The 27,062-nt window shown below is 38.9% G+C and overlaps 1 protein-coding gene across 5 annotated transcripts in view; it reads left to right on the top strand.

Moving 5' to 3' along the window:
* The window catches only part of LOC123513302, a 197,478-nt gene that overhangs the window by 87,763 nt on the left and 82,653 nt on the right, over positions 1-27,062 (top strand). For all 5 annotated transcript variants that reach the window (XM_045270394.1, XM_045270393.1, XM_045270391.1 and 2 more), the window contains exon 4: positions 2,317-2,856. In XM_045270394.1, coding sequence (XP_045126329.1) covers positions 2,317-2,856 — 540 coding nt within the window. The remainder of the gene's footprint in view (positions 1-2,316; positions 2,857-27,062) is intronic.

The following is a 27,062-nucleotide window of genomic DNA, read 5'->3' as shown; positions in this document are numbered from 1 at the left end:
ACTAAAATCACTTTAGCAAAATTTTATCCAGGTAATTTTTTCCAGGTTTGAAAGCCCCACCGTATCACGCAAGCCGACAGGCTTTTGAATACACCAGCGCCTCTCATGGACAAAACGCGCACCACTCACTCCCCCTAGTTCAAAACAATAACAGCGTCAGCAGCAGCTCATCTTCCCTCGCTCAACATGCCGCCAAAACAGCCTGCAATGTCATCTAGCGTTGCTAAGAAGACCAGGAAGTCTCTTACTCTCGAAGTGAAGCTGGATATTATTCACAGACATGAGAGAGGCGAGAAAACTAATAGCATTGCTCGCCACTATGGCTTGACTCCATCTATTGTCCCTACTATTTTCAAGTCAGCAGACTCTATTAAGAAGGCTGGTGAGACCATATCTTCCTTGCAAGCTAAAAGAACCACCTGAACTCGTGACTCTGCAGTGGATAAACTGGAAAGCCTTGTGGAAATGTGGTACATAAGTTTTGTATGCGATACAATGATGCGCACTTTGTTTACATTCCACAGGTTGCCGGGTCCGGTTAGTGTCTTTCCCGTTTCACTCTCCCTTCCTTCATAAATTTAAGATCATCAACATTATAAAGTTACGTACATATATACATTAGTGTACATTATAATGACTTAAATTAAACTGGCTAAATGTTTAACTTCATAATTTTTACTTTCATTAAACCTTTCACTGTACTATGATGCACTCTTGCTTTGTTTACTCTCAATTGGGGGGCCGCCGTGGTACAGTGGAACCATGCGTGCTTTGGGATCCGAGTGGTCTCCATGCGCACGGGTTCGAATCCTGTCCACGGTCCGAGTGTAGGTTGGGCTTCCTCACTCGGGGCAACGGTTTCCTAGCGGATGGGCTTTGAGATAGGGGGTACTCAAAAAGTATCCCCTTTAGCCCATAAATTCCCGTGAAAAGCCCACATGGTATAAAAAAAAAAAATGGAAGTTCAAGTCAGGGGTCAAACTTGTTATAATTGGTTCGCTTAATGAAAATTCGCTTAACGAACATTTTTTTAGGAACTTAAACCATTTGTTAACTGGGGGTTGCCTGTACCTGCTTCTCTAGAATTGGGAAGGTGCCATCAGAACCGTCATGGCAATCTGCTGTTTCACTGCTGAATTGGACATTATCTGAGTCATTATTAGTGTGTTGAAGTGAGATAATGATAGTGAAGTATTTATGTTTTGTCTGGTACAGCTTTCTACCTCTGTCTCAACATAATTTTTTGTAATAGTGTTATTGTGAGAGCTATGTCATGTAAAGTTGTGATGATGAAGGCAGTAAGAAAAAAAAAAGTGTTTGAAAAGATCATAACAGTCTTATGATATAGAGAGATGGTGGAGAAGCCTGGCAGTGAGGCATGGGGTGAGGCAGGGTCTTGGAGGGGGAGATAACACTAATTACGGAGGGGAGAGGGGAGGCCAGAATTGAAAGTCCAGCTGTCTCACAACAATACATTTGTTTGTTTGTTTCTAGTTGTCTTCTCTTCTCGATGTTTCTCATTCTAATTCTCGTCAATTTATACCTGTCAGGCAAAAATTAGAGAGCTAAATGACACACCTCCCTACTTGACTCCTGGCCATATACTGTGTAGAGCATGAGTCAGGCTATGACACAATCACACAAGACATTTAAAAATAGCTTCCTGATGGAAAGGGTATTTAATTATCAAAAATTAAACTATACCATCTGGTAATTTAGGGTCTGAAGATTTTGGAGATACAATAGTAATCCCAAAATCTTAAATCCCACAAAATTAAATAAATAAATCCTGCATCTCCCTTAAGTCTGAGTTTAATTTTTTTAGGGGGGTGGGGAATTCGTATAAGTCATATATATACGTAGAATGTTGGGGATACTTGGTTATTAATGGTAGAGGTACGTATATATAATTTTTTTTTTACCCATGTGGTATGTTGGGGACCAGCCCATAACGCATCTCCCGTTTCCATTATTTCCTATGGGAAAATTACTTCCGCTTAACGAATTTTCGCTCTACGAACAGCTTTGACACCCCCTATCCTGTTTGTTAAGCGGAGTATTGCTGTGTGTATATATATGTATAAGTATATATATTATATATATATATATATATATATATATATATATATATATATATATATATATATATATATATATATATATGGTACATATGTATATGTATCTTTCTCTTAAATGTTTGGTTTAATTTTTGAGGTCTAGGGAGACAAAGCCTTGTGGTATAGGTGATTTTTGTGATTTACAAAGCTTTTAAGTTGAAAAGGACAAAAAAAACTTATGTTAATTTTTCTCTTTCAGAGAAGGGCAAGCACAACACCTGAAGATTATGCTTATGTCTTGGAGATCATGCATCACTCTTTGGAGGCATAGGTTTTCTCTAACGAGTCTCTGTGGGATATCTCCAAAACAGTCATTGCCTTTATATAAGATACACCACCATGATATCAACACAAATGATGTAGTGAAGATGGAGTCTCAAGAACAAAAATGTGAGATGAATTCCATCTGCTCACCATCAGTGAAGAACCTACAAGACCTCATGATAGACAATACAGCATCTTCAGCTGAAATCCTCTGGTCATCATCTTACAAAGTTTCATCAAAGTATCTGGATTTAAGATTGATAAATATTGGTGGACAACTACCAAGTAATGCAGCATTATGTGAGGCCATTGGGAGCAATGTAGAAGAATTTCCAGTGCCTGTGGAAACAGACAACAAAAATGTAGAAGCAGCCGAAAAAAGGAAGACAAAAAAATTCTTTGTGTTCTTTGCTTTGGATGAACACAATATTACAAGTCTCCATAAATTTAATACTGTCAGAATTTATGCTACTTGGTAAGTTTCAGAAGTTATTTCTTTGAATTCTTTCTTTTAAAATGCATGATGGTACCTTAGAAAATTGAAATTATGAATTAGTATGTGCAATATGTTGAAATTGGTGTTCCTCAGGGTTCTGTCCCATCACTCAATCTTTTTTTATTTTTCATTAATGACCTTAACCAAACGTCTTGCCCTGTCCACTCCTACGCTGATAATATAACCTTACATCTTTACACGTTCTTTCATAGATGACCAACCCTTCAGGAAGTAAACAGATCACACAGGAATGCCACAGCATGCCTGACTTCTGCTCTTTCTAAGATTTCTGATTGGAGCAGAGAAAACTTAGTAGTGTTCAATGCCTCAAAAACTCAAATCCTCCATCTATCAACTCAACACAACCTTCCAGACAACTATCCCCTCTTCTTCAGTGACACTCAACTGTGTCCCTCTTCCACACTGAATATGCTTGGTCTATCCTTTACTCATAATCTTAACTGGAAATTTGACATCTCATCTCTTGCTAAAACAACTTCTTTGAAGTTAGGAATTCTGTGGCATCTCTGCCAGTTTTTTTCTTCCCTCCAACTGCTAACTCTGTACAAGGGCCTTATCTGTCCTTGTATAGAGTACTCTCTGCATGTTTAGGGAGGTTCCACTCATACAGCTTTATTAGATAGGGTGGAATCAAAACTGACTGTCTTCAGCCCCTTTCTCACCGCCAAAATGTTGTATCTCTCTCTATCTTTTATTGCTATTTGCATGTTAATTGCTCTAATGATCTTGCTAACTGCATGCCTCCTGTTCTCCTGTGGCCTCGCTGCACAAGGTTTTCTTTTTCCTCTCATCCCTATTCTCTCCAACCCTCTAATAGAAGAGTAAACCAGTATTCTCAATCATTCATACCTTTCACTGGTAAACTCTGGAACTTCCTACCTGCTTCTGTATTTCCATTTTCTACAGGGAGGTTTCAAGACATTTTTTGTCTCTAGCTTTTGGCTAATTCCTTTAAAATCTTTAAGGGAACCTGCAGTTCCAGTAGGCCTTTTTCTCTAATATGTTGTAGCCCTTGGCAGGTCTTGCATAAAAAAAAATAATAAAATAAAAAAAAACCTTCTTTGTTCTGTCCTACTTTCTATATCTTCATTTTCGTTCCAAAGCTGGTTTTGCTCCTATGTGTGCAATGACTTGACTTGCTCTCGTTCCCTAGCTCTTGAATCTTCTGAGTTTTCCACCATCCGGCTTAGACTCAACAGTCACTGTCTTAACTAAATTTATCAGTGCTGTCTATTTCTCTGACCATAGTAAATTCTTTGACTATTTAACGTCCAAAGTGGAGCACATTCTGTCCCTCTACCCTTTTGCAGAGATATCCATCCTTGGAGATTTCAATGCTCACCACCAGCTTTAGCTTCCCTCTCCCTTCACTGACTATCGTGTTGAATTAGCCTTCAACTTTGCTGTCCTCCATAACCTAGACTAACTGATGCAACACCCTACTTGTAATCCTGAATGTCTTGGAGATATGCCCAACATTCTTCTCTCTCTCTCTCTCTCTCTCTCTCTCTCTCTCTCTCTCTCTCTCTCTCTCTCTCTCTCTCTCTCTCTCTCTCTCTCTCTCTCTCTCTCTCTCTTTTGATTGGTGATGTTGTAGGCCTTAAGAGGAAGGTCAAACAGTTTGAGACAGAAACAGAGAATATGAGAAGCCAGTTTGAAGAATTGAAAAATGAACTAAGCAAACAAGATGAAGTGTTGAATGCTTTACTAAATAATGTGGAAGAAAATAATAAAGCTGTAGAGTCAAGTGTGAAGAAATCAGAGGAGTGTGTAGGAAAAATGGAGCAAAATAAGAGGAAAATTGAGACAAGTGTTAAAAAGTCTGAAAAATTGGTGGAAAGTATAATGAGGTTGTAAAATTGAGCAGGGATTTAAATGAGGACAAAAGTAAGCTAACAAAAATGAGCTCCAGGGTGGAAGAAGTGGTGGGTGACATGAAAGGACTGGTGAAGGGAGAAATCAAGGAAAATGCCAACCTAATAAGAGAAGAATGTGAAAGGGCTTCCTCAATTATTATATCAGGAATACAAGAACCAGTGATAGAAAGTATAGTTAAGAGACACGATCATGTCAAAAATATGGTGCATAAGATATTTGATGAAATAAAGGATGATGAAGACAGATGGATGGAAGATATATTAGATATAAGGCGAGTGGGTAGATACGATCACGATATGAAAAGTTGTAACAAAAGACCTGTGAAAGTGAGATTTAGCTCTGAAAGAACTGTAAGGGAGGTGTTGGCCATGGCAAGCAGGCTCAGAAGGATAGAGGGAAATCTATATAAATAGAGATATGTCATTACCAGAGAGAATGAAAGTTCAAGAGATGAGAAAAGTGGCTAGAAGTCAAAATGAAAACAGAACAGATGAAGAAGCTAAGAAATATTATTTTGCTGTAAGGAGGGAAAAGTGGTGAGACTGTTCAAGAGAGGTGTGCCAGTAGAGGTGGAAGGGGCCATAGGAGGGATGATGGCCCCCAGGGAGTAGTGACAAGAGGTGTGAAGGAAGAAGTCTTTGTGGATCTAAGGTTAATTTATACCAATGCGGATGGCATAAGCTCCAAAAGACTAGAAATAGCAGACTTGCTAAGGGAAAAAAATCCCATGGTATTTTGTATGGTGGAAACTAAAGTAAAAAAAAGAGATAAATTTGGAGTTGTTTGGCTGGGAAGGATACAACATTTGGAGGAAAGACAGAGTGGGTAGATTTGGTGGAGGAGTTTGTATTCTGGTCCACAATAGTTTAAGGGTGAAAAATATAGAGATTGAGTCTGAATTAGCTGAAGTGTTAGCAGTGGAAATTACAACGAAAGAAAATGAAAAAATAACGGTGATAAAGACGTACATAGCACCATACACAGGAGCTTGGACAAAAGAAAGCCACGAGAGAATGAGGAAAGAGACCTTGGATACCTTAGAAAAATTAATCAGAGGATCAAATTGCATCATACTTTGTGGTGATTTTAACTGTAAAGAAGTGGACTGGGAAAGTGTGGAGCCAAAATGCGAGAAGGGAGTTGGGGAGCTAAAGTATTTGATCAAATGACAGAAAATGCTCTGTACCAACACATCAAAGAAATGACAAGAGTTAGAGGAGATGATAACCCATCAAGATTCGATCTAGTATTTACTAGAAAGGAAAAAGAAATAGGTAATATAACGATTGAGAGCCCACTAGGAAGAGATCACGTAGTCCTAATATGTGAAGTGTGGCTCAGATATGGATTGGAGTGTGAGTCCCAGAAAATTGCGATTAATAAGTACAACTTTAAGAAGGCTGACATAGAGAATATGAAGAAATATTTTAGAGAGAGGAGGTGGTTCGAGAGGATCTTGGAATTGAATACAGAGGCAATGCTGTAAGAGGTACTGAGAGTATACGACGAAGTGGTTCAGAAAACAGTCCCTTTATATAAGCCAAGAGAAAGAGATAAAAAAGTGTGGTTTAACGAGCGATGCAGAAAAGCCAAAGAAGAGAGAGATAGAGCATGGAAAAATATGAGAAAAAGAAGGAATGAATGGACAAAGGAAAAGTATCACAGAGCACGGAATATGTATACAGAGGTGAGAAGAGAGGAAGAGGCTAAATATGAGAAAAACATTGTGAATAAATATGAAAGTGATCCTAAACTTTTCTACAAATACATTAATGGTAAAACAAAAATTAAAGGTGCAATTCAGAAGCTGAAAGTGGAAGGAGAGATTATTGAAAATGAGCGAGAAATAGCTCAGGTGTTAAATAACAAGTTTAAATCAGTGTTTGTAAAAGATGGTGATTATGTTGGAGAAGAAGGAGTACTAGGAGGATATCAACGACCCAAGTTGGAAAACATTGTATTTGATAGAAAGGAAGTCATAACAAGACTTCAGATGCTGGATGTAAATAAGGCAATGGGACCGGACCAAATGTCAGGATGGGTATTGAAATGTTGTGCAGAGGAATTAAGTTGGCCAATTCATCAGTTATACATGAAGTCATTAGAAGAAGGATATGTTCCGGAAAAGTGGAAGGAAGCACAAATAGTGGCTATACATAAAGGAGGAAGTAGAGAGTCACTGTTAAACTACAGGCCTGTTTCTCTTGTGTATATTGATAAAGGTGTTAGAGGGAATAATAAGAGATAGATGGATAAAGTTCCTAGAAGAAAGAGAAATTCTTTCATCAAAGCAATTTGGATTTAGAAAGGGAAGACCTTGCGTTACCAATCTTCTAAGTTTTTATTCAAGAGTAATTGACATAGTTGATCTGAAAGGAGGATGGGTTGACTGTATATATCTTGATCTAAAAAAGGCTTTTGATAAGGTATCCCATAAAAGACTTAAGTGGAAGATGGAAAAATATGGAGGACTTAGGGACAAGATACTTAAATGGATGACAAGTTACTTATCAGGGAGGAAAATGAAGACAGTAGTACGGGGTGTAAGCTCTGAATGGGCTGAAGTAGAGAGTGGAGTCCCACAGGGGTCCATGCTGGCACCCCTAATGTTCCTGATATATGTAAATGATCTACCGGATGGAGTGAGAAGTTATATTAATTTGTTTGCAGATGATGCAAAAATAATGAGACAAGTAAAATCCCAAGAAGATTGTCAAGGTTTACAGGAGGACTTGGATATTATTCATGAATGGAGCAATAAATGGATGATGGAATTTAATGCTGACAAATGTCATGTGTTGGAAATGGGAAGAAGTATACATAGACCTCATGCAAGCTATAACTTAGGTGGAGTGAATCTAATGTGTGTAGAAAGAGAAAAAGACTTGGGGGTTATAGTACAAAACAACTTGTCACCTGAGGGACATATAAACAAAATTGTAGGGGAAGGTTTAGCAATAGTTGCAAATATCAGAACTACATTTACTCACCTGAATGAAACACTGTTCAAAAAAGTAATAGAATCGATTCTGAGACCAAAATTAGAATATGCACAGGTGGTGTGGGCACCTCATTTGAGGAAGCATATACATAAACTGGAACGGGTACAAAGAGCGGCAACGAAACTGGTGCCAGCCTTGCATGATATAGATTATCAGGAAAGATTATGTAGACTAAATCTGCCAATGTTGGAAGAGAGAAGAAGAAGAGGTGATATGATCCAACTGTTCAAGTGTGTAAATGAGATTGACAAGATTGATAGAGATGACTTTCTCGAACTGGATATGACGAGAAGACCAAGAGATAATCATGATTTGAAATTGAGGATTCCGGGGTGTACAACTGATATTAAAAAGTTCAGTTTCCCAGCAAGAACTGTCACTGCCTGGAATAGATTACCAGAGGGTGTAGTGAGAGCAAGAAATATCCATAGTTTTAAAGAAAATATGATAAATGGATTCAAGCGAACGGGACACCACGAGTGTAGCTCATTTCCTGTAGCAAATTTATAGGTATAGGTAAACTCACTCTCTCATTCTGCATATTTTCAGCCAATGTTATCTTCAGTGGAAGACTGGCAGTGCTTACTACCTTAATTATGTTTGGACCCAAAGCCACCAGTCAGGAGGGAGACTATAAGGGCATTATTGCTGACAGATATTGAGGCTTATGTGCCAGTGACACAGTAGTACCTCAATTTGTTTCAGTCTTTTTGCAATTATTTTTCATTATTTGTGGTTGTGTATTATAGGTTTCCCACACATTCTCAAACTTATAGGCTCATCATGACTAGTTTTGACTGGAATTTCTAATGGAGGCTATTTTGGTTATTTGGGCAAAAATAGGCTTACATGATCTGCCCAAATTTGAAGAAAGTCTTACCTACCCCTCCCACTTCCTATGCCAATCCATGAGGATGTTTTCTGAGGAAGATATGTGCTGTTGGAATTAATCTTAAAATAAAGGATAAATAAATTAATTTACTGATGGCAAATCGTTGCTTCCCTCAGGTTATTCCATTTATATATATTAAAATAAAATTATGATAAACATTTAAACCATTAAAAGGGCAAATAATATTTAAAAAATAATCAAAGGGGATTGTGAGTGTGATGATAGGCATTGGCAACATTTTGGGGTCGGCTAGTGCGCTGGCTCACTCTCGTCCCAACTGCCAAGGCGTCAACATCACCGCTCGTCCTTTTGACTACATAAAAGGTACCACATGCAGGAGAACTTGATCCCGCCAGACTCGATACTCCCACCGTATTGAAAGCCAGATAAGTTTCTAGCTGTTAATGTTAGCTTAGAGGTTGCAGGTCCTGTAGCTAGCTAGCTATTCATTGGCAGCTGGAACACTGAAATGTGGATGTGAATGCTCCCAGCCATAACTGCCGGGTAAGAGTCTGGTGATTACTTTTATTTACCGGTGTCTCCTTTAAATTTCTTATTCACATTAACTTTTTATTAAATTCCCCTTAGGTTGTGTGGAACACCAATTTCTAACAGTGCCTAGTTTGAATGAAGGTACATGAAGTAAGAGCACTGGCGATGAGTGCCTTGTTTAAGAAGATTTGGTGTATTCCTACCGTTCTTCAGGCAGGAACTTGGAAGAGTATGTCCACTTTTGCTTCTTGATATCTTAGGAATACTACTCATCAGTATTTGGATATCTTTTCTCTGGGCCCCTGATGTGTCAGCTCTCAGGGTGATTCAATAATTTTATTGGGTGGTTCCTTATATATGCTGTTCTATGTATCTGGGTCATTGGGCCTTTCCCATGGGGAGATTTGTGGTGTTCCTCTCACTCCTCTTGTTTTGTCCCTGTCATGGGATACAAGTGCTGCACCCACCTCAGGACATGGCCTCTGCCTTGTAAGGTTATGGTATGGGGAATGAAAGTTGTTTTTAGGATTGAGGTCATCCTCCTTTTCATACTTGGGATTCAGTTCTTCAGCAGTAATTATTAATTATAGGTAGTAGTATGTGTAACAACAAATAGGATTTTTTAATGTAAAATCCATTTTTAGCTACATACCTACCCATAATTATAAATTATAATTGAATTTCCCTTGTGAGAATTGAAAGAAAAAAAAACCCATGTCTGCTTTTTGATTTGGGCCTGGCCAAGGTTTAGCAGACGATAACTCAACAGCACTGTCATCCTTGAAACGCTTCACTCATTTTCTCACATATCGCTCACTCACATCAACATTTGATGCTATTTCTCTTGTATGGAGCCCAGCTTTGTGAAGCCCCATTATTTGAGCTATAGTTACAGGCGATAACGACTTCCTTTTACCCATAGTCACTAAGGTATAGCCCTGAAACCAAGGGAAACACAGACAAAAGATGGTGTAAATGAGAGAACAACAGTGCAACACTTACTCTCACCATGGCAGCCATACGTACACTGAGGTAGTACTGTGATGTGTGTGTTGGAAGGCAGTGACATCATGTTAATGGCTGGTGCCTGGCATAATGTCATGACTGGAAAAGACCCCCTTGTATAGTAGGCCATTGTTTTTTGTCATTGCATTATGCTGGGTTGCTCACCCAGCATAATGCTGTGACAAGCTCTGTATACAGGTTAAATTCCAAATCCGGCAACTTTCAGACCTGAGGCTTGCCACTACTGGAGCACAGAAAATTCCAGATTATGAATGATCCTGAAAATACCACAGAATGTGGCCTCTGGTATTTTACAAACATAACATGATCCCCAGCTGTTTTTATCATCCATTTAAGAATAAATGGTAGTAATGATGAGCAAATAATATCTTTCTTTGATGGAATAAAGTATAATAGATAACTGCTGTGAACGTTACAATCAGTTTTCCCCAACTCAGGCAAATATTGTCTCATGTAGTACAGCTTATACTCATATATCAAAAGTCCAGAATTTAAAGAAAAAATAAATAAATAAAGGACATGTCATAAAGGTGATTATCAAGAACAGAGGTCATGATTTATCTAATAAGTTTGATGTACAGTGGTACCTTGATATATGAGTTTAATTCATTATGACAGACCTCGTATCTAAAATGTACGTAACTCAAAAAAAAATTTTGCATTGAAATGCATTGAACTGCCATTAATCTGTTCCAGCCTCCCCCAAAAGAACACTGCAATATTTTTACATGTATTTAGGTAAGGAAAGGGTACTTATAAGTAATAAATATTGTATAAGAAATAATAAAACATAACAAAAAAAGAAAATAAATAGATAAACTACTTGTATAAAGTAAATTTATCTTGAAATGGTGCATTCCACAGGACGTTACCGTAATGCATCCCCACCCTCACTTGTGTCTGTTGATTAGCTGGTGTGTACAAATATAGCCACCCACAGAAGATTGGCTGCTCTAATCACCGTGTAACAAAGCTTTTGTCCTTGAGTTGAAACTGTTATTTCTTATTTGCTTATGTCTAGAAAACATAAAAAAATACTTATATTAATTTCTAATTTTCCTTTTGTGTCCAGGATAATGACATTTTTTAAATTTACCCATTCTCATAGGGACAAAATGGCAAATTTGAAGTTTGACTTGAACAAAGTAGATACAAAACGACATATGAGGCTGGTATTGCAAGAGGGGGATAACCCTCACGACCCTACTTTCAAGAAAATACGCTTTAAAGTTAGCCACTTGTTTCGCATTGAAGGAAGGGCATACTATGCTATTATCATACATCAAAATAAAGGTCTCGAAGAGTTCTGTTTTGTCACCTTATTTTCATCTCCGTCTCCTAAAAAAAAAAAATAAATAAAAAAAAATAGGTTAGGTTAGGTTAGGGTAGCGTCTCCTAAAAAATAAATAAATAAATAAAACTATACAGTTACTAGCCAAAAAAGTTACCCAGGGTAGGTTAGTTTTTTTTTTGTGTTTTTTAGGGTCTTATGATGTAATGTATAATACCAATACAAAAAAATAAAAATTCAAGAAATTTTTGCAATCAAAAATTTTTTTTCTTCTGAAAAAAAAATTGTTTTGCTACCTACAGCACATATTTTCCAAGAATTTATGAGATATATCAATGAAATTACGTTACTTTATGATAAAACGAGTAGTATATTATGAAGACTACGTTACCTGACTGCATTACATAATAAAAAGTATTTTTTTAAATAAAAGTTGAGTACTATTAACCTGAAAAATTAGTGAAAAAATTAGTATGATCATTTTGGTTGACTCATCCTTTACACTGGCTTGAGACAGTTAAGTTCATTATCAGGAACAATCTTTTATGCGTAATAAGGCACAATGGTGTGGGTCTGTGGAGAAAGATCAGGCAGGATTAAAAACCGTGTTGTTTTCCGCACGTGGTCCTCCCTGAAAGTAAACAGAAGTTGTGATTGGCCGAGCGTGAGTTTATCTCCAGCTTGCACTCACTTCCAATGTTAGTCTCAATTTTTTTTGTGTGCGTTTTGCTCGACTTTAGACCTTCAGAACGCCCACCAAATGGTCGATTTTGGTATGGCTGACGTGCTTAGGACCTTTTGACACCCTTTGTGAGCCATCCATAACTCGATTTCACCATTTTTGAGGGTTATCCCCCTCTTGCAATACCAGCCTCATATAATGCAATAATAGCATTTATTTATTCTAGAATTACACCAGTGAGACAATAGACACATTAGAAATGAGTAGTTTTTCTAGTTTTACGCTTATACTGTAGATTACTTTCACGAATCAGCCCCCAAATGTAGTCTCCCATCATGTTTTTATTATAAGACCCTTGGTAGCGGCATTCAAAGTCCAATATACCCTGGTGAAAGCGCTCGCTTTGCTCCTCGGAGTACGCTCTCATGTTTGCCTTCAATTTATGAAGATGGGCGTCAAGGATATGGACTTTAAGGGACATCCTGCAACGCATCTTGCCGTAGTTTGTCACCAAGTTCTCAACAAGCTCCACATAGTTTTCGGCCTTATGATTCCCCAAGAAGCCAAGAACTACTACAACAAAGCTGTCCCATGCTGCTCTCTCTGTCCTTGAGAGTTTTTTTGGGAAACTCCTTGCACTCCATGACCTTTTTTATTTGTGGACCAATAAAGACACCGGCTTCAACTTTTGCTGCAGACAACTTGGGGAAGAAATCTTGGAGCTACTTGAAAGCTGGGGACTCCTTATCTAGAACTCTGACGAATTGTTTCATAAGGCCCAGTTTTAAGTGGAGTGGAGGAAATGGTACTTTTCTGGGATCCAACAATGGCTCCCATTTGACGTTCTTCCCCACACTAAACTCGATTCGCTGTGGCCAGTCCCGCTTGAGGTAATGTGCCATGGTATCTCTGCTGTCCCAAAGGCAAAGATAACAAGGATACTTGGTAAAGCCGCTTTGGAGACCCATCAGGAAAGCCACCATTTTGAAGTCTCCAATAACCTCCCAACGGTACTCTTCGTATTTCAAGGCATCTAACAACATCTTGACACTCTTGTATTCCTTTTTGAGCTGGACAGAGTGGGCGAGGGGGAGAGATGGGTACATATTCCCGTTATGAAGCAGCACTGCTTTGAGGCTTCTGCACGAGCTGTTGATAAAGAGCCACCATTCTTTGGGGTTAAGGGTAATTCCAATTGCCTCAAACAGACCGGTCACATTGTGGCAAAAGCAAAGCTCATCTTGACAAGTGAAAAAGCTTGAAAAATGCTGGTGACGCTTTCTCTGACCTGATATGTGCACACTCTCATCTAGCAAATTTCACTGCTTGAGTCTCGATGTTAAAAGCTTGCCATTTGACTTCATGAGGCCAAGATCTCTGATCAGGTCATTGATATCTTCTTGGCTGGGTTAGTATGGATTTCTCTCATCAGTTGCATCTCTTAACTCTGGATCAGTGTCTTCATGTTCTTCTGAATTACTTTCCTTTTGTAAACCATGATGCTCTCTCTCTTAGGAGGAGTGGGTACGGGGAGCTCAGAGCAGTGTGGCACTGGCGCAATGGATGACAGAAGGTCAGGATATATGATAGCAGGCGCATTTTTGCCTGCTCGACGTTTGGAAGGGTCTACCATACAGAAAAAGTAATTGCTTGAGTGATCAGTTGGTTCCCTCCAAATTCAGGGAATTGCAAATCTCATAGCTCTGTTTTCCCCTCTGTACCAACCTGTAAAAAGCAGAATGAAAACATAAGTATAAAAATACAGATACATTCAACTCAATGTAATAGGATATGTTAAAATAAAAAGTATACACTATATATATATATATATATATATATATATATATATATATATATATATATATATATATATATATATATATATATATATATATATATATATATATATATATATATATATATATATATATATATATATATATATATATAGTTAGATAGATAGATATATATATACATACATACACAGTCAAACCTCGCCCAACACGACAGTTACGTTCCTGAGCTCGTCGTGTACGGCAAGATTCTTGTTCGACGAATAATAGGCCCTGTGGAAAAATGGGGGTTACGTTCCCAGATCCTCCCGCCAAAAAATTTTTACCAAAAAGGCTGAAAAAAAAAAAATGAAGTACCAAGCACACAATTTATTTAATTATAGTACTAGTACCTTTAGTTTATTTGCTGGTTGGAGAGGGCTTGAAATATGAAGTGATGTGCCTCTAACTGGCAGATGCTTCCATATGGCGTAAGGTCTCCTTGTAGGGCAAACGAAGCTCCTCAACACCTCTCTTGAACTTACCGTATTTTACGGCTTATAAGACGCACTTTTTTTCCTAAAAAGTACCCTGAAAAATACTAGTGCATCTTCCAAGATAAATGTTGTATTATAAGGCAGCATCCAACCTCAAGTGAGCTTGGACATTTGACAGATAGCGACCTGGATTTATATGTTGAGTCATTACATTATGATGTTAGCTTAATTACCATTTAATTTAGCCTTTTATATTATGTAAACTCAGTACTTAGGTGTTACAAGTATTTACAATACCATAATCCTTCCTACAGCCTACTCAGCGTGTGGAGAAAATGGGCCGCTCCCTTGTCTCATTGCAACACATACATACATGCACACGAACGCACACACATCATGCCAGGTGCCTTTATACCTTTATTGATAGAACATCCAAGTGGCTTACTCATTCAAGCAAGAGTCAAAACTCCACTTGTGAATTGTATTCACATTGATAAAGCCTATGAAGCACGACTGCAAAATAAAATAAATACAAACTGCAGCACTGACGTGTTCGGTTTCAGCAGTCGGACAAGTGATTCCGTAATGTAAACAACAGGTCCAAAACATGCTGTCGCCCGCCACTAAAACAAGAAGAGATGGACTGTTTCACTGTGTATATGTATTTACCTATGGTGTTTTTATTTACATAGTTTTAAATTTGTGGTGAGTGATCCAGCAAATTTGTAATGAGTGGTGAAACAATAGTGTGTTGCAGGCTCCTTGCTTCTTATGTTTTTGTGTTCAGTGGTCGGGTATATGGTGAATGCGTTCTTGTATGAGACTGACTTTTTTTTTCTTATAAATTTCTTTCAAATATTAGGGTGCGTCTTCCAAGATGCAGCGTCTTGCAAGCAGTAAAATATGGTAATGCTCCTCTCCAGGATGGGATCTGTTTCAGTGAAGAGGGATGTTGCATCTTCCATGACTTTCAGCAAATTACGAAGAGTCCAAGACGCTTGGGAGGGGAGGTCAAGTGCATCCACCAGGACCAGCGGAAGATTCAAATGGAGACCAAATCGTGCAATCGCGAGTCAAAGTCGTGCTCGGCGAAATATGGGATATTTTACCAATTCGTGTATACACGAGTTTCGTGTTCGGCGAGGTTTGACTGTATATATATATATATATATATATATATATATATATATATATATATATATATATATATATATATATATTAGTGTTTTTCTTACCTTCCAGAGTTCTTTTGCAGAGTTCGCAGGTGAAATGAGGGGCCTTGTGCATTTTCAGTGATCTTTCCAGAGAGTACTTTTTAGCTCTAGTTTTGATAAACTTGCCACAGATGTAGCAAAATCCGTCTGTCGGATGCTTACAACCTCTGGATGCCATGCTTGATGAATGCAGATAGTAATGACTGATGACGATCGACTTGTTTACACATTAATCACTGGCCAGTTTATAAAAATCAAAGTTTAAAGAGAATAAGCAGTATATTCTTCGTTTTTTAGATGAAAGGAAATAGAAAATAGCATTAATTGACCAAAGACAAAAAAAAGTCAAAATTTTGTTACACTGTGTGATCTTAACTGAAAATTTTGCACCTCATCTCTTGTTAAAACAGCTTCTATGAAGTTAGGTGTTCTGAGGCATCTCTGCCAGTTTTTCTTGCCATTGCAGCTGGTCACTCTGTACAAGGGCCTTATCTGCCTATGTAGTACTCTTCACATGGTTGGCGGGGTTCCACTCACACAGCTTTATTTTACTTCATCAAATCACCTCTGCTGTGGGGTAAAGGGAACACATGAGATACTGTCACACTGAGCCGCTCGTCAGTTGTTTACATCTCACCACACCAGGCGGACGTAGGTTGGGAGGTGTCGTCTCCCGTTCCAGTGTTTCGATTTCTGTTTTTCAGAAGGCCACGTCACCTGTCAAAGCAGGTACAGTGCCTACTATCCGTAATCCAAGTAGGGAGCGGTATAGTGACTTCCATGGGAACATTACGTGGCTATATTTAGTTGTGCTTGGCTTAAGGTTTGTTTTGGTGTTACAGCTGTTTCCATGGCATCCTCCGATTCGGCAGAAGAGCGAGCCATCATGCCACATGGGGCGGAGGCTACGCTTACGGCTAGCGGGAGAGTGTCAAAGCACTCGTCTCGACCTGGCTCCTGGATTAGGAGGGTGGCAGGTGCCACCTCATGCACCAAACCAGCTGTCACACAGGATTCGGCACCTCCTAGCCAGTGGAACGTTGTGTTGAAGGGTTTGGCTGAGCTGCGAAGGGAGGTTAACCTGCTAAAAGCAGACAAGGGTGTTTTTTCTTCACCCCCACGGGCAGCGGTTGTTACCAGGATGGCACCTTCTCCCCGCTCATCTGTTGTTAATGATGGTGCCGGTCCATCTCATGGACCTCCGTGTGGTGCCTCATCAGGTGATTTCTCTGGGTTTGTGGCGGAGGCCAGCGATGATGAGGGGGTAACTGACCCATTGCCCACGGACATTGGGCCATTGCATCAATGTGCAAAGATTTTTGGCCCGCCAGAAGTTGTTTCTGGGGTGATTGACAGTAAAGTGGCTGACATGGTGAACTTTGTGTTTGAGAATGGTCTGTGGGAAGAGGATCACAAAGCTATCTGTGAGGATGAGTGTGTGATGAGGCCGTCCAACTGTCACACACTGGCGCCTGTAGAGTGCAATCCAGAGATTTTGGATGCTTTAAGGACTGAGGCTAGGAGGACTGACTTCCGCATGAAGGAAGTTAATAAGGACATTCTGAGAGCGGCTTCGGTTATTACTAAGTCATTGTTGACCTTGGATAAAGTGGCACAAGAGGGAAAGCACTCAGTGGTGGCACAAGAGAGTTCTTAATAGTGCTCTCGCCTTGTTGGGGAATGCTAACTTCAGAAACAACCAAGCAAGGAGGTTTGTGATGAAACGTGAACTCAACCAGAAGTTTAGTCATCTCTGCACAGAGAAGGTACCAATGACTCGGTTTCTTTTTGGAGATGATGTGTCCAGGAGTGTGAAGCAGATTGAAGAGCCAGCTAAGCTAAAGTCAACAATTACGGCCAAGAGAACTTCATTTTCGTGGCGTCTTCCTGGTAGCAGGACAAGAGGCTTAGGACCTGGAGCTACATCCCGAGGTTTCTCTTTCCGTTTCCAACCTTATGGGTTCTGGAAGCGTGGCCTTAGGGATGGTCAACGGGCTTCTCATGGATTCCACAACATGGAGACAAAAAACGCCAAAAGCCGGGGCGGCTTCAGGCCCCGGCAGTAACCCATGCAAGTGAGAATTTTGAAGGTGGCAGGCTTCACAAATTTGTTTGTGAATGGCATCAGATCACCAATGACCCCATTATTTTAGATTATGTTTAGCATTGCCATCTTAACATTGATGTGGATTTAATTAGATATCTGTTTTCAGGTAATTTGGAGTATCGCTTCAATAAAATGGAGCAAGCTATTATTAATGCTGAGATTAAAAAATTGTTAGATCTTAAAATCATCAAAATTACAACTAGACATGAGGAGCAAGGGATTTCTCCCATTTTTCTCAGGGCAAAGAAGAATGGGGAGTACAGGATGGTTCTGAACTTGGAGGAACTAAATTTATACATCCCATATCAACATTTTAAAATCGAGGATTTCGAGCAGGCAATTAGGCTTATTAATGCAGGAGACTATTTAGCTTCTGTGGATTTAAGACATGCATATTACTCCATTAAGATTGCTGAAGAACAACAGAAGTTCCTTTGTTTCACTTGGCAGGGGACAGTTTATAAATTTACATGTCTTTCTAATGGGATCTCAGAAGGCCCAAGAATTTTCACCAAGCTCATGAAGCCAGTTTATTCCACTTTGAGAAATAAGGGTTACACTATTACTAGCTTCATTGATGACTCCCTTATTTGTAATAGTTCTTGGGAAGATTGTATGGCATGTGTGCAGGACACATTAGCTCTTTTGCAGCAACTGGGGTTCTGTATTAATGTGGAAAAATCAGTTTTGGTCCCAACTCAAAAGATTAAGTATCTGGGGAACATTATTGACACAGTTACCATGAAATTTTAACTTCCAGAACGCAGAGTGGTGAAGCTAGTGCAAGCTTGTGGGGCACTCATGTGTAAGGATGTGGCACAAATCAGACAAATGGCTCGGGTCATTGGCCTTCTGGTGGCAGCCCAAGGGAACTTTGATACTATGATGATTTCGCAAGACATGAAATCTGAGTTAGCTTGGTGGTGCAGCGATGCAGCAGTGCAGGATAGGGCCATTTTTAGATCAGGGCCTGACATTGAATTATTCACAGACGCCTCAACAGTAGGGTGGGACGGTAGTTTGCACCAACAAACAACAGATGGTAGGTGATCATTGGAGGAAACCACTTTACATATTAACCCCTTCAATACGGTGACGCCTATGAAGGCGTCATGAAGCCCCAGTAGCATATACGGTGACGCCTACATAGGCGTCATATTTCTTTTCTGAGCTTTCTTCAGTTCAGTTGTCCCGTATAATGTGTTGGATACCAGCGACACATGCCGTATGCTGTCCTTGAAATCCTAGTGCTCCTCCCACCATCCTTGTCTCCACCAATCACTAAAGATAAGCTACATGTGTCCCGCCTTGTGTCTAAAATTACCCAATGGCATAGACTGTTCCCATCTCTCTCTCTCTCTCTCTCTCTCTCTCTCTCTCTCTCTCTCTCTCTCTCTCTCTCTCTCTCTCTCTCTCTCTCTCTCTCTCTCTCTCTCTCTCTCTCTCTCTCTCTCTCTCTCTCTCCTCCTCCCTCCCTCTCTCTCTCGAAAGATAAGTTACATGCGTCCCGCCTTGTAACATTCGTGAAAACACACACACACACACACACACACACACACACACACACACACACACACACACACACACACACACACACACACACACACACACACACACACGTACGGTACGGTACACAGAAGACGCGGTCGCTGAGCTCCGGAGAAATCATCTTTACTACTACTGTTGCCGTTGCCTAAGAGTAACTAAGGTGGGTAAGGAGCATGTAATGTTTGTCCCGTCTCCATATGTTAACTGTTGAGAAGCAAGTAATGTCCAGGGAAGGTGAATTTTAACTGTAACCTGCGTTGGAACCATCAGCTGGGAGTTGTTTACATCTGCGCAACATGGCGGCCGCATATTCGGAAGACAAATTAGACTTCACAGGCTTCCAAGATACAATGGAAAAGAGCGTCTATGTCAAGAAAATTCTGGAATTAGAAGGAAAAATTGAAAAACTATTTGAAAAGTATGGAGAACTGGAAAAGAGTCATAACAATGTGCTGAAAGAGTGCGCTGAAATGAAGACAGAAAATGCAGTACTGAAAGAGGAGGTTAAGTTAATTAAAGTGAATTGCGACAAATGTGGAGAATCTTTAGGAAAAGTGATGGAGAAGCAGGCTGAATGAAAAAAAAGTCAGGAAATGGAAAGAAAGGAGGTAAATTACAAAGTTGCAAGTCTGGAAAAGGAAATCAAAGAGTCTGGGGAGAAAACTTTGGGCCTTGCTGAAATTATAGATCAACAGATCATAGAAGAGAAGATTGCTGAGAAAGTGGTGAAGGTTATTAAGTCAAATGAGACATTGGTGAGGAAACTGTAGACAAAAAGAGATGTGTGGTGATATTTGGTGTGGAGGAGGATAAGACACCGAGTAAAATGGAGAGAGAAAAACATAAAAAGGTGATAAATAATATCATTAATGTGGTGCAGGAGGAGGAAAAGACCTAGTACAAGAAATAGAGGACTTCCATAGAATTGGAAAGTTCACAGGAGAAGGTATGAGGCCAATAAGAATCAAACTTAAGTCACAAAAGGATGTAGATGAATTGGTGGAGAAGTCATGGAGGCTAGCCCAGCAGGAAACAACAAGGAAGATTTGGTTGAGAAGAGATCTCGGTGAAAAGGAAAGAGAAATGTTAAATGAGTTGAGAAAGGAGGCTTTGAAAAAAAATGAAGAGAGGACAGAAGAGAAGAAAGAGTTTTTCTGGAGAATCTTGGATATGAGACTGAGGAAGTGGTTCATAACCCAGAAAAGTACAGCAAGAAAGGACTAAAGAAACTTACGTATGAGCGGAATGTAATGTATTCCAACATAAATGGAGTGATATCGGGGATTTTAGAACTCAACGATTACTTGAGGGACAAGAACCCAGATATTGTGGGTCTTACTGAAACAAAACTGAGAGAGGAGAAGACCTGATGATGGTTGGAGAAGGAAATATAATGTTTGGAAAAGAAATAGAGTAGGTAAGATGGGAGGAGGAGTGATGTTGCTGGTTAAAAAGATATAAAGGTGGATCAAGTGAAAGAAGGTATGGGAAAGGCAGAAGTGCTAAAGATCAGAGCAGAAACTAATGAAGGAAAAAGAGGCACTACATAGTGGTGTACGTACCACCTAAGACAAATGCATGGTCAGTACAGGAATATGAAGAAATGATAAGTGATACAGGAACATGTCTGGAAGAAATGTTGGGTGGCTGTGAACGAACTATAATGATGGGAGATTTTAATTGTAAAGAGGTGTGTTGGGAGGACTGGTCAATGGAAGGATCAGAGACAACATGGGGAAATACACTATTGACACTGGCAATGGAAAATGTGTTAACTCAGTGGGTCAAAGAAGATACTAGGTTTGGAGGAGAGGGAGCATCGTCAAGACTGGACTTGGTCTTTAGTACAGAGCCAATGGTCATTGAGGAGATGAGGGTGGAGTGCCCTTTAGCAAAGAGTGATCATGCAGTTTTGGAGTTCAAGGTGATAGATGAAGAGAAATCTAGAAGAAATGAAGAATATAAAGTGGGAAGATGGAATTATGCCAAGACAGATTTTGGAAACCTAAAGAAATTCTTTCAAGAGACAAATTGGATGAAATTCAAGAGTGCTAAGGAGCAAATGAAAAGTGGAAGGAATTTATAAAAATATACAAAGAAGGTGAGAAAAATTTGTACCAATAAGACAACATAGAGAAGTTGGAAAGCAGGACTGGTTTAACGATAGATGTGAAAAGGCTAGAACAAGAAAAGAGGATGCATGGAAGAGGTGGAGAAGGAAAAGACGGATTAAGCAGTGGGAAAGTTACAAAAGAGCAAGAAATGAATATGTGTTGATTAGAAGAGAAGAAAGAAAGAAACAAGAAAAGGATATAATTGATAAATGTAAAGACCAACCAAGGCTTTTTACAGACATGTGAACAACAACATCAAAAATAGAGAAAGTATTGAAAGTTTAGAAGTAAATGGAGTATGCAGTGAAGATCCCAGGAAATGGCAGAGGCTATGAATGGATGCTTTCGGAAGGTATTCACAAAGGAGACTGCTTTTGACAAACCACTGGTAATGGAACAGAAAGGGATTATGAAGGAGTTTCAAGTAACTGTGGAGGAGATCAAGAATATGATGGGGAGTTTAGAAGTGAGAAAAGCTGTGGGACCTGATGGGGTATCAGGATGGATTTTAAGAGAATGCAGGAGCAACTGGCAGAAAAAGTTTGTGAAGTAATTGATGCCTCATTAAGGGAAGGTGTAGTGCCCCAAGACTGGAAAAGAGCTAACATTGTCCCAATCTATAAATCAGGTAACAAGAGAGACCCATTGAACTATAGACCAGTGTCACTTACAAGTGTGGTAGCTAAGATGTGTGAGAGGGTGGTGAAGAATAGATGGACAGACTTCTTGGAGAAAAATGACATACTTTGTGAGTGTCAATTTGGTTTTAGAAAAGGGCGTTCATGCACGACAAACCTGATATGTTACTATTCGAGGGTGATAGATGTAATACAGGAAAGAGATGGTTGGGCTGATGGAATATATCTGGATTTAAAAAAGGCCTTTGATAAGGTACCACACCGGAGACTGATCTGGAAACTTGAAATGGTAGGAGGAGTGCATGGCAGTTTACTAAAATGGATGGAAGACTTTTGGTAGGAAGAGAAATGAGAACAATAATTAAGGACAGACCATCAGAATGGGGCTTGGTGGAGAGTGGAGTTCCACAGGGATCAGTGTTGGCACCAGTAATGTTTGCGGTCTACATAAATGACATGGTGGATGGGGTGTCCAGTTATGTGAGCCTATTTGCAGACGATGCAAAATTGTTAAGAAAAGTGAGATGTGACAAAGATTGCGAACTACTCCAGGAAGACTTGGACAGAATATGGAAATGGAGCTGTACATGGCAAATGGAGTTCAACACGACAAAATGCAAGAAAATAGAGTTTGGCAAGAGTGAAAGAAGAATCAGGAGTATGTACAAGATAGGAAATGAAGACATAAAACCAGTCATGAAGAAAAGACCTTGGGGTGACAATTACCAATGACCTATCGCCAGAGAGACATATAAACAAAATAATTGGAGAAGTATTGAACTTATTGAGGAACATAAGAGTGGCGTTCAGATATTTAGATGAAGAAATGATGAAGAAAATAATTACTGCAATGATAAGACCGAGGCTTGAATATGCAACAATACAGTGGGCTCGAACTTAAAGAAACACATAAGGAAACTAGAGAAAGTACAGAGGGCTGCAACAAAATGGTGCCTGACTTAAGAGATTTGACTTATGAAGACAGACTGAAAAGAATGCAACTTCCGACCCTGGAAAACAGAAGAGAAAGGGAGACCTGATAGCAATATACAGAGTGATGATTGGCATGGAAAAATGGATAGGGAAGATCTGTGTATGTGGAATGAAAGAATGTCGAGAGGGCATGGGAAAAACTAAAATGGCCACTTATAGGAGAGATGTGAAAAATATAGCTTCCTCATAGAAGGGTGGAAGCATGGAATAGTTTAGACATGGAAGTGGTCAACACAAGGAATATTCATGATTTTAAGAAAAGCTGGACATTAATAGATATGGAGACGGGACAACACGAGCATAGCTCTTTCCGTATGTTACAATTAGGTAAATACACACACACACACACACACACACACACACACGCTCCCGAGAATCAGCTGATCTTCACTACCTTTGTTTGGGTTTACAGTGGCCTGGGCGATAAGTGTGGACTCATTTTTTTTTTCATGAATACAGTGTTAAATAATAATGAGTGAGAAAGATATTCCATCTAAATGCAGGTATGTGACAAGGGAAAGAATGAAAGCTGATGATGACAATGTTGGTGAGGGAGAAAGAGAATTTGAAAGCTTTGATACGGCGCAAACTTCACTATTTCATAGAGTCTTAACTATCGAACGAAATTAGATAAATTGATAAAGGAGAGTATGGGAATGAAAGAGAATGAAGAACAGGATAAAGAGCTCCAGAAATTGAAAGAAAGGATAAAAGAGTGGAAGAAAACGAAACTAGGCTAAGAACGAAAATGAAGAATTAAAAGTCCAAATAGCGAACTATAAGAAATTGATGGAAGAAGGACTCGGTAAAGCCGAGAAAGAAAAAGAAAAGCTAAAAGATCTAGTTAACAAAGAAGAAAAAAGAGTACAAGACGTGATTAAAAAGAAGTACAAGCATGGAGAATCCAAGATAAGAAAGACAAGGAATCATTTCAAGAAGTATTTCAAGAACAGTTAAAAGAAAGAGATGAAAATATGACAAGCAAAATGATAGGAGTCCTCAAGAAAAAGAAAATTTAGTAAGAGAAATTATGAAAAAAAGAAGAGTGTAATTATTTTTGGACTGAAAGAAAAAATGTTAAATATAGACCAAGAAGGGAAAAAGACGAAATGAAATCAGTAAAAGACCTACTAAAACATCTGAATGACGAGGATAGACAGAACTTAGAAGAGGAAGTAGAAGAAATCCATAGAATGGGACCATATCAAGAAGGAACAGTGAGACCAATTAAGATATTACTAAAATCACAAGCAGCAGCAGAAGAAGTACTATATAGAAAAACGAAACTCAGAGAAACAGAAGGTTGCAAAGATATATATATAAAGAAAAATAGAAACAAGGAGGAAAGGAAGAGACACAATGAACTGGTGGCAGAAGCAAGAGAAAAAATAATGAAAGGTCAGAGGAGGAGAAGAAGGCATTTTTGGAGAATTATAGGAGACAGGATAAGGAAATGGTATATAAAAGAGAAAGAAGAGAAAAGAATGGAGCAAGTTTAACTAAAAATGATAAGAACAAGAGATTAAAATGATGTATACAAACATAGATGGGATTTTATCTAGTAAATTAGAATTAAGAGATTACATAAAGAAAGAAGAACCAGATATTGTATGCCTGGTGGAAACAAAGTTAAATGAGGCAATAAAAATAGACATAGATAAAAGGTATAATATATGGAGGAGAGACAGAGTGGGTAAAGGAGGAGGAGGAGTCATGATGATGTTAAGGAAGGAGATAGTGGTAAATCAAGTGGAGTTTGGGAAGGAAAATCAGAAATACTGTATGTTAAGATGCATATTAACAAAAGGAGTTAACAATCATTGGAACATATGTGCCACCAAAACAAACTCATGGACTAACCAAGAATATAGAGACATGATAGATGACACAATAAGGAGTCTTACAAGAATCATTAAGGAAAGGAGAAAAGTGATATTGGTAGGAGATTTCAACTGTAAGGAGGTAGACTGGGAAAATTATGAAAGTGGTATGGGGAAGATGCCTGGGAGATAGATTCCTGAACCTAATGATAGATAATTTGATGGTCCAAAGAGTAAAGGAAAACACAAGATTCAGAGGAAACGATGAGCCGGCAAGATTAGACCTAGTTTTACAAGGGATATACCAATTAACGATGATATAAGATACAAGTGCCCATTGGGAAAGAGTGACCATGTAATATTAGAGATGGATATAGAAGAAGGAAAGGAAGATAGAGATGAATCATACAAAGGAGACCGATTAAATTACAGAAAGGCTGATATTGAGAATCTCAAGAACTATTTTAAAACGTAAACTGGGAGGAGATGGAAAACTCATTAACGGTTCAAGAGAAATATAACTTATTTTGGAAATATACAAAACTGGGGTCAGGAATATGTTCCAAAATATAGACCTAAAGAAGAAGGAAAGAAAGATTGGTTTAATGCAAGATGTGCTAGGGCAAAGGAGAAACGAGATGGAGCATGGAAAAGGTGGAGAAGAAACAGAAATCCAGAAAATAAGGAAAACTTCAAAACAGCAAGAAATGAATATGCTAAGGTGAGAAAGGAAGAAGAAAAGAACTATGAAAAGGACATTGTCGAAAAATGTAAGGAACAACCAAAATTGTTCTACAGATTCATAAATGGAAAAATAAGACAAAAAGAAACAATAGAAAGGTTAAAAGGAGAAAACGGAATGGTGGAAGACCCAAAAGTATGGCAGAACTGTTAAATAGTAAATTTCATGAGGTCTTTACTAAGGAATCCAAATTTGAAAGACCACAGGGTAATAGAGAGACTGTCTATATGAAAGAGATTAAAGTAACCAAGCTTGAAATAAAAAGTTGATGACGGAATTGGATGAGGAAAAGGCAATGGGACCGGATGAAGTCTCAGGCAGAATACTGAAAGAATGTAGGGAAGAACTAGCAAGTCCAATATACAACATCATAAAATGCTCAATAGAAAATGGAACAGTGCCAGTGGAGTGGAAAAGAGCTGAGGTGGTTCCCATATATAAGAGCGGAAGGAAGGAAGAACCTTTAAATTACAGACCGGTATCACTAACTAGTGTAATATGCAAGATGTGTGAAAAAGTAATAAAGAAGCAATGGATCGAGTTTCTTGAAGACAACAAAATATTATCAAATAGCCAATTTGGTTTTAGAAAAGGTTGGTTATGTGTGACAAATTTATTGAGTTTCTACTCTAGAATAGTTGATAAAGTACAAGAGAGAGAGGGATGGGTTGACTGTATTTATTTAGATCTAAAAAAGGCTTTTGATAAAGTGCCTCATGAAAGATTACTATGGAAGTTAGAGGAGAAGGGTGGCTTAAAAGGAAGCACATTGAGATGGATGAAGAATTACTTAAGGGGGAGAGAAATAAGATATGAAGTCCAAGTGGAGAACAGTAGACAGCGGAGTGCCATAAGGGTCAGTATTGGCACCAATACTTTTTCTCGTATATATAAATGACATGCCAGAGGGAGTGAACAGCTACATAAATCTGTTTGCGGACGATGCGAAATACTACAGGAAGACTTAAACAAGATCTGGAAATGGAGCAAAAAATGGGAGATGGATTTCAATGTGGACAAAAGCCATGTCATGGAAATGGGAAAAAGTGAAAGACGACCAGTGGGAATCTATAAGATGGGAGATGGAGTAGAACTAGAAAAAGTAAAAAAGGAAAAGGACTTGGGAGTGACAATGGAAGAAAATAATCAACCGGTAAGCCATATTGATAGAATTTTCAGAGAGACGTATAATTTGCTAAGGAATATTGGAGTAGCATTTCACTATATGGACAAGGAAATGATGAAAAAATTGATAAGTACTAAAATAAGACCTAGATTGGAATATGCAGGAGTTGTGTGGACTCATAAAAAGAAACACATAAGAAAATTAGAGAGACTACAAAAATGGCTACAAGAATGGTTCCAGAATTTAAAGGGATGGCATATGAGGAGAGACTAAAGGCAATGGATCTACCAACCTTGGAGCAGAGAAGAGAGAGGGATCTGATACAAGTTT

This window comes from Portunus trituberculatus, chromosome 35, assembly GCF_017591435.1.
Source record: "Portunus trituberculatus isolate SZX2019 chromosome 35, ASM1759143v1, whole genome shotgun sequence".
Lineage (NCBI taxonomy): Eukaryota > Metazoa > Arthropoda > Malacostraca > Decapoda > Portunidae > Portunus > Portunus trituberculatus.
This window is presented reverse-complemented; position numbering and strand designations above follow the sequence as displayed.